Source organism: Oncorhynchus mykiss, chromosome 3 (genome assembly GCF_013265735.2).
Source record: "Oncorhynchus mykiss isolate Arlee chromosome 3, USDA_OmykA_1.1, whole genome shotgun sequence".
NCBI lineage: Eukaryota > Metazoa > Chordata > Actinopteri > Salmoniformes > Salmonidae > Oncorhynchus > Oncorhynchus mykiss.
This window is the reverse complement of record NC_048567.1, coordinates 54,138,300-54,149,439: the sequence shown is the minus strand read 5'-3', so window position 1 is coordinate 54,149,439 and position 11,140 is coordinate 54,138,300. Positions and strand designations below refer to the sequence as shown.

At 46.9% G+C, this 11,140-nt stretch overlaps 1 protein-coding gene across 1 annotated transcript in view; it reads right to left on the bottom strand.

Moving 5' to 3' along the window:
- Positions 1–351: 351 nt before the first annotated feature.
- The window catches only part of LOC110520205 (parathyroid hormone 2 receptor-like), a 104,112-nt gene continuing 93,323 nt past the window's right edge, over positions 352–11,140 (bottom strand). Inside the window, exons 12-13 of the mRNA XM_036964950.1 lie at positions 3,672–3,713; positions 352–3,437 (exon numbers count right to left, since the gene is read on the bottom strand). Of these exons, the coding sequence (XP_036820845.1) occupies positions 3,039–3,437; positions 3,672–3,713 (441 nt within the window). The 3' untranslated portion in view covers positions 352–3,038. The remainder of the gene's footprint in view (positions 3,438–3,671; positions 3,714–11,140) is intronic.

Sequence of the window (11,140 nt, the reverse complement as noted above, 5' to 3'; positions counted from 1 at the left end):
CCCCTGAATGGACGTGCTCATACACATATACACTTACTAACATGATTAAACCATTTTGGCTTGTTTAGGAACTGTACAATTGAGAACCATATCTATTTTGATGCATATAGGAATCAACCTTGGCTCGACTAAAATGACTTCCAGGAAATATAATAGAATAGCCTTGTCTGTACAAACACAGTAATAGAGGTTTGATTTGATGAGACCCTCGTCTGAAAGAACGATACAGTAAATACACAATACAGACCTGAGGGAGAAAAAAAGAGCTGTCTACAATACACAGTGAATTTACCAATCTCTCTGTACGAGTGACAGTAATGTAAGTAACTTTAAAAGACAGAAAGAATCGAGAACAGGGAGCAGTGAAATAACATTTATCACAAGTAAACAGAGAAGAGAACAACAAATATCACTGAGACATGACTGTAATCACGTAAGCCAACAACAAGCCAGACTCTGAGAGAAATGTGCTTTTTTTAAAGGTATTTTTCTAGACTGGATAGAACTCAGCTTGACAAGGGGGGAAACAAAATACTGTTGGCATCCAAACATCTGTTAGTCAGTCAAATGTAATTTTGGATTTTAAAAAATCATGCTTTGCACAAACAGACACATGATGCAGTCAGTTCCTCTAGCCCTTAGTACTGACTTTAGCCCTCACCTCCCCTAAAGGATGGAATGTCTGATTGTCAACAACTGGGGAGTGTTTGGCAGAAAACATGGATCCTTGGCCCAAAATCACATGGATAAAGCAATGAACATTTGTATTTTTTGCATGTATGTATCTATATAGGCATACTGTATGTATCCATATAGGCATACTGTATGTATCTATAGAGGCCTACTGTATGTATACATAGAGGCCTACTGTATGTATCCATAGAGGCCTACTGTATGTATCCATATAGGCGCACTGTATGTATCCATATAGGCATACTGTATGTATCCATATAGGCATACTGTATGTATCCATATAGGCCTACTGTATGTATCTATAGAGGCCTACTGTATGTATACATAGAGGCCTACTGTATGTATCCATAGAGGCCTACTGTATGTATCCATATAGGCGCACTGTATGTATCCATATAGGCATACTGTATGTATCCATATAGGCGCACTGTATGTATCCATATAGGCGCACTGTATGTATCCATATAGGCATACTGTATGTATCTATATAGGCACACTGTATGTATCCATATAGGCATACTGTATGTATCTATATAGGCATACTGTATGTATCCATATAGGCCTACTGTATGTATCTATATAGGCATACTGTATGTATCTATATAGGCATACTGTATGTATCCATATAGGCATACTGTATGTATCTATATAGGCATACTGTATGTATCCATATAGGCATACTGTATGTATCTATATAGGCCTACTGTATGTATCTATATAGGCATACTGTATGTATCTATATAGGCATACTGTATGTATCCATATAGGCATACTGTATGTATCCATATAGGCGCACTGTATGTATCTATATAGGCATACTGTATGTATCCATAAAGGCCTACTGTATGTATATATATAGGCCTATTTTATGTATCCATAAAGGCCTACTGTATGCATCCATATAGGCCTACTGTATGTTTCCATATAGGCCTACTGAACAGTATGTATCCATACAGGCCTACTGTACAGTATGTGTCCATATAGGTCTATTGTTTATGTCCATAAAGGCCTACTGTATGCATCCATATAGGTCTACTGTACAGTATGTATCCATAAAGGCCTACTGTATGCATCCATATAGGTCTACTGTACAGTATGTATCCATAAAGGCCTACTGTATGTATCCATATAGGCCTACTGTACAGTATATGTCCATATAAGCCTACTGTATATATCCATAAAGGCCTACTGTATACATCCATATAGGTATACTGTACAGTATGTATCCATAAAGGCCTACTGTATGTATCCATATAGTCCTACTGTATGTCTCTATATACTGTAGGCCTACTGTATGTATCCATATAGGTCTACTGTATGTATCTATATACTGTAGGCCTAATGTATGTTTTTATACCTGTACAGTATGTGATAGTCAGCTGTTTGTTCGGCACACAATTGTTAATAACCCATCCACAACCACTCAACACTCAATATGTGATAAAATGAAAATCTGAGGCCCACACCCGACCCAAACCTGCTAATATATAAATGTGCTGTAGGCTACAGTCAGAGATGGTAGAATTTTTTGGGGACAGGGGGTTAAGGTTTTTTCCCCCCTGATTTAGATATGTTTCTGCTTATATTTTCTGACATTTTGGTAGGCTATTTGTTAGCCAACTTGTCCATAGTTCGATACATGCAACTTCTCTCGTCATTAATATGTTACCCTTGAATACTAAATAAACCCTTGCTCACCAAAATAATGTCATAAATCGATAAAAATTAATGCTTCAATCTAGTTGACATCGGTAAAGTTCTCAGCGTCAGAGCAGACATTTAGAGAGCGGGGAGAAAACACAATAAACAAAAAAAAAGCTGGAAAGATTTCTGTGCAACATTTTCCAATGACATCAGTTTGACCAGTTGTAAGGAAATAGAAAGCTATGAAAATGACCCAACATGTTTCTGATAAGATTTCAGTTCGGCTTGGATGCATTTTTTATGTGGTTAAAATACTATCAGCTTTTAGGACGCTGATAAATTTAGCACCTCTACAGATGGTATCTAACTGAATATTTGCATTCTCTCACAAACTGGTCTCAGAGCATTTCATATTACTCTGTATGTAGACGCTCGCGTTATACGCTAACCCATTCAATCCGACCCTTCATCCACACAATAATTAAGGACCCTAAACCCACCCGCCTTGCGGATATAACCGCGGGGACTGCGGGTTATGAGTCAACCTGCACAGCACTAATACATTTGTATCTCTATGAATGTACATGCGGTTCCAAGTCTAGGGCCAGGAGTCTTTGGTCCCTGTTCCAAAGGCCTGGTGTTTTTCCCAGCCAAGATATATATTATAAATATTCAGGAAATCCTCCCGTATCTCCCCTTGTCTACAGCGTCTCCTCATCATCATCTGCGGTCATGCTACTGTTAAGTACAGGCAGCGTCTCCTTCAGAGAGATGTCATCCACCTGCTTGGCACTGTCCTCCTCTGGTTCCTCAGGGATGGAGGGGTGGAGGCTGTCTGGGTCTGAGTTACTAATGACGTAGCCAGGCAGGGTGGCATGGGTGCTGAGTGTAGGGGGTCCGTTGCTCCGGTAGACCTGGCTGGAGAAGAGGGTGGTGGATCGGGTGGCAGGGCCAATCCCGGCCAGCTGGGACTGGCTGATGGTGCTGTTGTTGAGCACTGTGAGCACCGAGCCGTAGCGGTACCTGCCACACACCACCGGACCTTTCCAGTCAAACGCCAGGTTCCAACGAGTCCACGTCTTTTTGATCTCTGCCTGGACCTTTGGGGGAGATGAGGAGAGGGTGAGGGGGAGAAAGAGGGTGTAGGTGGGGTGGTTGGGGAGGAAGATGGGAAGAAATAGAGAGGAAAAGGGTTGGGGGGAATCTTAGCCCTTGTTTCTCATATGTCGAAAGAACAGAGATCTAAGGAGCCGCTCTAGGGATGTTCTCAACTTAGAGATGTCTTATGTTGAAGTTACACAACTTATACAGAGTGTAAAATCATCCACACTCACCTCTCCATTGCAGTAGCAGTAGATGATGGATACAAAGAACCCCTGGAAGAGACAGAAGAGTGTGAGGTGAGAACCAATGTCATAAAGAAGATCAGTTTATTTCTGGGTTGCAGGGGCTTTGCAATTCAATGTTCATATTGTAAATCAATGGAAAGTGTGTAGCATTGGGGCTGCAGGTAACCTAGCAGTTAAGAACAGAATAGGTGAAACAATCTGTTGGTGTGCCTTGGATGAGAGCATCTGCTGTAAATCGCAAAGCCTTTGTCAATCTGGTGACATGTACAGAAAGTATTCACACTCCTTGACTTTTTCCACATTTTGTTGTGTTACAGCTTGCATTTTAAACGGATTCACAGTTTTACTGCAGTGGGCTAAATCAGGGTCACACAGAGTGATTCTTGGTAGTCTTAAACAAATCTACTTTGAAACAAAAGTATATACACCTCACACACATACTGTATTTAAGATATAAAGTAAGATATCATTTTGAGTTTGCATCCCAAAATGTTACACTTTATATACATCACAGAAGACTGAAATATAACCAAACTGTTTGTCTGATTTAAAAAATGTATTAGGTAATTATGAAATGATGAAAAATATTAAGAGCATTACACCCATGACGCCAAAGACGGCGCTTTTGGTCATCGACTGCAGGAAAGAGGAAGATGTAGATTTTGTCACAATAACCCATAATGTCAAAGTGGAATTATGCTATAAGACATTTTTACAAATTAATAAAAAATGAAAAGCTAAAATGTCTTGAGTCAATAAGTACTCAAAAAAAATGCTTAATAAGTCAGATAATAAGTTGCATGGACTACTGTAACTCTGTGTGTGTAACGTTCGTCGTTGGGAGAAAGAGAGGAGGACCAATGCGCAGCGTGGTAAGTGTTCATAGCTTTTAATGACGTATTTAAACACTGAACAAAACAATAAATAACAAATTAACAGTCCCGTAAGGTGAAAGACAAAAACTCTAAACAGGAAATAAGCACCCACAACTCCCACAAATCCCAAATCACAGAATAAAGAACACAGACAACCCACCCAACTCACGCCCTGACCATACTAAAACAAAGACATAACAAAAGAACTAAGGTCAGAACGTGACAGTAACCCCCCCCCAAAGGTGCGGACTCCTGCCGCAAAACCCGAACCTATAGGGGAGGGTCTGGGTGGGTGTCTGTCCGTGGTGGTGGCTCTGGCGTGAAACGTGGATCCCACTCCACCATAGTCTTTCTCTTCTCCGCCTCTTTAACCGCCTCCGTGGCCTCTTTAGAGAGGCGACCCTCGCCGCCGACCTCGGACTGGGGACCCTAGCCACGGGTCCCGAATAGACGGGAGATTCCGGCAGCACCGGACAGGCGGGAGACTCCGGCAGCTCCGGAGTGAAGGGCGATTCCGGCAGCGCCGGAGTAACGGACGGCTCTGGCAGCTCCTGACTGGCAGGCGACTCTGGCAGCTCAGGACAGACGGGCGACTCTGGCAGCTCAGGACAGACGGGAGACTCTGGCAGCTCAGGACAGACGGGAGACTCTGGCAGCTCAGGACAGACGGGCGACTCTGGCAGCTCAGGACAGACGGGCGACTCTGGCAGCTCAGGACAGACGGGCGACTCTGGCAGCTCAGGACAGACGGGCGACTCTGGCAGCTCAGGACAGACGGGCGACTCTGGCAGCTCAGGACAGACGGGAGACTCTGGCAGCTCAGGACAGACGGGAGACTCTGGCAGCTCAGGACAGACGGGAGACTCTGGCAGCTCAGGACAGACGGGAGACTCTGGCAGCTCAGGACAGACGGGAGACTCTGGTAGCTCAGGACAGATGGGAGACTCTGGCAGCTCAGGACAGACGGGCGACTCTGGCAGCTCAGGACAGACGGGCGACTCTGGCAGCTCAGGACAGACGGGCGACTCTGGCAGCTCAGGACAGACGGGCGACTCTGGCAGCTCAGGACAGACGGGAGAGACTGGCAGCTCAGGACAGACGGGAGACTCTGGCAGCTCAGGACAGACGGGAGACTCTGGCAGCCCTGGACAGGCGGGAGCACCTGTAGGGAGGAGACGGAGAGACAGCCTGGTGTGGGGGGCTGCCACCGGAGGGCTGGTGCGTGGAGGTGGCACTGGATAGACCGGACCGTGAAGGCGCACTGGAGGTCTCGAGCACCGAGCCTGCCCAACCCTACCTGGCTGAATGATCCCCGTAGCCAGGCCAGTGCGGCAAGGTGGAATAGCCCGCACTGGGCTGTGCTGGCGAACCGGGGACACCATGCGTAGGACTGGTGCCATGTACCCTGGCACGAGGAGATGCACTGGAGACCAGATGCGCTGAGCCGGCTTCATGGCACCTGGCTCGATGCCCGCTCTAGCCCGGCCGATACGAGGCCCTGCAATGTACCGCACCGGGCTATGCCTGCACACGGGGGACACCGTGCGCCTCACGGCATAACACGGTGCCTGCCCGGGCCCTCTCTCTCCACGGTAAGCATGGGGAGTTGGCTCAGGTCTCCTACCTGACTTAGCCACACTCCCCGTGTGCCACACCCCCCCAATACATTTTTGGGGCTGCCTCTCGGGCTTCCAACCGCGCTGCCGTGCTGCCTCCTCATACCACCGCCTCTCTGCTTTCGCTGCCTCCAGCTCTGCCTTGGGACGGCGATACTCTCCAGCCTGTGCGCATGGTCCCTTGCCGTCCAGAATCTCCTCCCATGTCCAGGAGTCCTGAGATCGCTGCTGCTGCCCGTTACCACGCTGCTTGGTCCTTTGGTGGTGGGTAATTCTGTAACGTTGGTCGTTGGGAGAAAGAGAGGAGGACCAATGCGCAGCGTGGTATCTGTTCATAGCTTTTAATGACGTACTATAACACTGAACAAAACAATAAATAACAAATGAACAGTCCTGTAAGGTGAAAGACAAAAACTCTAAACAGGAAATAAGCACCCACAACTCAAAAGTGAAACCAGGCTAACTAAGTATGGTTCTCAATCAGGGACAACGATTGACAGCTGCCTCTAATTGAGAACCATACCAGGCCAAACACAGAAATCCCAAATCACAGAATAAAGAACACAGACAACCCACCCAACTCACGCCCTGACCATACTAAAACAAAGACATAACAAAAGAACTAAGGTCAGAACGTGACAGTAACCCCCCCCCCCCCCCCCCCCCCCCCCAAAGGTGCGGACTCCTGCCGCAAAACCCGAACCTATAGGGGAGGGTCTGGGTGGGTGTCTGTCCGTGGTGGTGGCTCTGGCGTGAAACGTGGATCCCACTCCACCATAGTCTTTCTCTTCTCCGCCTCTTTAACCGCCTCCGTGGCCTCTTTAGAGAGGCGACCCTCGCCGCCGACCTCGGACTGGGGACCCTAGCCACGGGTCCCGAATAGACGGGAGATTCCGGCAGCACCGGACAGGCGGGAGACTCCGGCAGCTCCGGAGTGAAGGGCGATTCCGGCAGCGCCGGAGTAACGGACGGCTCTGGCAGCTCCTGACTGGCAGGCGACTCTGGCAGCTCAGGACAGACGGGCGACTCTGGCAGCTCAGGACAGACGGGAGACTCTGGCAGCTCAGGACAGACGGGAGACTCTGGCAGCTCAGGACAGACGGGAGACTCTGGCAGCTCAGGACAGACGGGCGACTCTGGCAGCTCAGGACAGACGGGCGACTCTGGCAGCTCAGGACAGACGGGCGACTCTGGCAGCTCAGGACAGACGGGAGACTCTGGCAGCTCAGGACAGACGGGAGACTCTGGCAGCTCAGGACAGATGGGAGACTCTGGCAGCTCAGGACAGACGGGAGACTCTGGCAGCTCAGGACAGACGGGAGACTCTGGTAGCTCAGGACAGATGGGAGACTCGGGCAGCTCAGGACAGACGGGCGACTCTGGCAGCTCAGGACAGACGGGCGACTCTGGCAGCTCAGGACAGACGGGCGACTCTGGCAGCTCAGGACAGACGGGCGACTCTGGCAGCTCAGGACAGACGGGAGAGACTGGCAGCTCAGGACAGACGGGAGACTCTGGCAGCTCAGGACAGACGGGAGACTCTGGCAGCCCTGGACAGGCGGGAGCACCTGTAGGGAGGAGACGGAGAGACAGCCTGGTGTGGGGGGCTGCCACCGGAGGGCTGGTGCGTGGAGGTGGCACTGGATAGACCGGACCGTGAAGGCGCACTGGAGGTCTCGAGCACCGAGCCTGCCCAACCCTACCTGGCTGAATGATCCCCGTAGCCAGGCCAGTGCGGCAAGGTGGAATAGCCCGCACTGGGCTGTGCTGGCGAACCGGGGACACCATGCGTAGGACTGGTGCCATGTACCCTGGCACGAGGAGATGCACTGGAGACCAGATGCGCTGAGCCGGCTTCATGGCACCTGGCTCGATGCCCGCTCTAGCCCGGCCGATACGAGGCCCTGCAATGTACCGCACCGGGCTATGCCTGCACACGGGGGACACCGTGCGCCTCACGGCATAACACGGTGCCTGCCCGGGCCCTCTCTCTCCACGGTAAGCATGGGGAGTTGGCTCAGGTCTCCTACCTGACTTAGCCACACTCCCCGTGTGCCACACCCCCCCAATACATTTTTGGGGCTGCCTCTCGGGCTTCCAACCGCGCTGCCGTGCTGCCTCCTCATACCACCGCCTCTCTGCTTTCGCTGCCTCCAGCTCTGCCTTGGGACGGCGATACTCTCCAGCCTGTGCGCATGGTCCCTTGCCGTCCAGAATCTCCTCCCATGTCCAGGAGTCCTGAGATCGCTGCTGCTGCCCGTTACCACGCTGCTTGGTCCTTTGGTGGTGGGTAATTCTGTAACGTTGGTCGTTGGGAGAAAGAGAGGAGGACCAATGCGCAGCGTGGTATGTGTTCATAGCTTTTAATGACGTACTATAACACTGAACAAAACAATAAATAACAAATGAACAGTCCTGTAAGGTGAAAGACAAAAACTCTAAACAGGAAATAAGCACCCACAACTCAAAAGTGAAACCAGGCTAACTAAGTATGGTTCTCAATCAGGGACAACGATTGACAGCTGCCTTTAATTGAGAACCATACCAGGCCAAACACAGAAATCCTAAATCATAGAAAAAAGAACATAGAAAACCCACCCAACTCACACCCTGACCATACTAAAACAAAGACATAACAAAATAACTAAGGTCAGAAGGTGACAGTGTGCAATAATGGTATTTAACATGATTTTTTAATGACTACCCAACGCATACAATTATCTGTAAGGTCCCTCAGTCGAGCACTGACTTTCAAGCACAGATTCAATGACAAAGTTTGAGGTTTTCTAATGCCTCGCAAAGGGCACCTACTGGTAGAATATAAAAAGCAGACATTGAATATTCCTTTGAGCATGGTGAAGATATTAATTACTCTTTGGTTGGTGTATCAATGCACCCAGTCACTACAAAGACACATACAAATATTCCAAAACATGCATCCTGTTTGCAGGAACTAAAGTAATATTGCAAAAATAATAAATAAATACATGTACTTTTTTATCCTGAATACAAAGCATTAAGTGTGGGGCAAATCCAACGCAACACATACAGTGCCTTTGGAAAGTATTCAGACCCATTTACTTTTTCCAAATGTTGTTACATTACAGCCTTATTGTAAAATGGATTTTTTAAATAATACATTTACAGCAATCTACACACATTACTCCATAATGACAAAGCGAAAACAGTTTTTTCAGAAAGTTTAGCAAATTTCTAAAAACAGAAATACCTTATTTAAATAACTATTCTGACCGTTTGCTATGAGACTCGAAATTGAGCTCAGGTACAACCTGTTTCCACTGATCATCCTTGAGATGTTTCTACAACTTGATTGGAGTCCACCTGTGGTAAATGGTAAATTCAATTGATTGGACATGATTTGGAAAGGCACACACCGGTCTATACAAGGTTTCAAAATTAACAGTTCATATCAGAGAAAAAAAACAAGCCTTGAGGTCGAAGGAATTGTCCGTAGAGTTCTGTGACAGGATTGTGTTGAGGCACAGACCTGGGGAAGGGCACCAAAACATTTCTGCAGCATTGACGGTCCCCAAGAACACAGTGGCCTCCATCATTCTTAAATGGAAGAAGTTTGGAACTACCAAGACCTTTCCAAGAGTTAGCCACCTGGTCAAACTGAGAAGGGCCTTGGTCAGTGAGGTGACCAAGAACCCAATGGTCACTCTGACAGAGCTCTAGAGTTCCTCTGTGGCGATGGGAGAACCTTCCAGACGGACAACCATCTATGCAGCACTCCACCAATCAGGCTTTTATGGGAGAGTGGCCAGACGGAAGCCACGCCTCAGTAAAAGGCAATTTGATAAATTAACACATATTTCTAAAAACCTTTTTTGCTTTGCCATTATGGGGTATTGTGTGTAGATTGAGGGTAACAATTAGTTAATACATTTTACGATATGACTGTAACGCAACAAAATGTTGAAAAAGTCAAGGGGTCAGAATACTTTCCGAAGGCACTGTAACTGAGTACCACTCTTCATACTTTAAAGCATGGTGGTGGCTGCATCATGTTATGGGTATGCTTGTCACAGGTTTGACTTCAAATCTTCTTGAAAATCTATGGCAAGACCTGAAAATGGCTGTCTAGCAATGATGAAGAAGTAACTTGACAGAGCTTGAATAATTTTTAAAAAGAACAAATGGGCAACTATCGTACAATCAATGATTGCTGTAATCACTGCCAAAGGGGATTTGAACATGTATTGACTCAGGCGGTTGAATACTTATCTAATCAAACTATATTAGTGTTCCATTTTTCATTAATCGATTTTCAAATTACAGAGTATTTTGTGTAGATTGTTGACAAAAAATGACAATTTAATCCATTTTAATCCCACTTTGTAACACAACAAAATGTGGAAAAGTCATGGGGAGAGAATCATTTCGAAAGGCACTGTATTCCAGGGGGGAAAAGTGCCCTTCTCCCCTTTATTCTCTCTCTATTCAACACAACACAGACTTCTGAAATGCCATAAGAATGCATGAGATGTTTTGATGATACATATGTTTATTTCAACCTTCATTTCTCAAATCATCATTTATAGGAATCATCAATCATAAGAAAAGGTCTTGCATTGATCGGCATCCCTTCTGGTATATCTCACAGCCCATTAGATCTGTCCGTCTCTCTTTCAAATCTAGCCCTTTTCTCCACTCTTGCTTTCTTTGTGTAAGCAGCAACACCCTTTTGCTCTCGGTTAAGGTTGCAGATCTATTACAGTGGTTGGCTTTGCTGTAGACAGAGCTGAGGCAGGCATGTGACTTGCCTAGTAAGCAGAGAGCACTAAACTTGCAAAGAACACATGGTGTAATTTACACTCCTTTATCTCATCACCACATTGAGCTGATAAATAGAGAAACGGAATGATGAGTAAAACTAAAATATTGTCACACTGTTAGTTCTCTGCTGCCAATGACTGGAACGAACTGCAAAAATCACTAA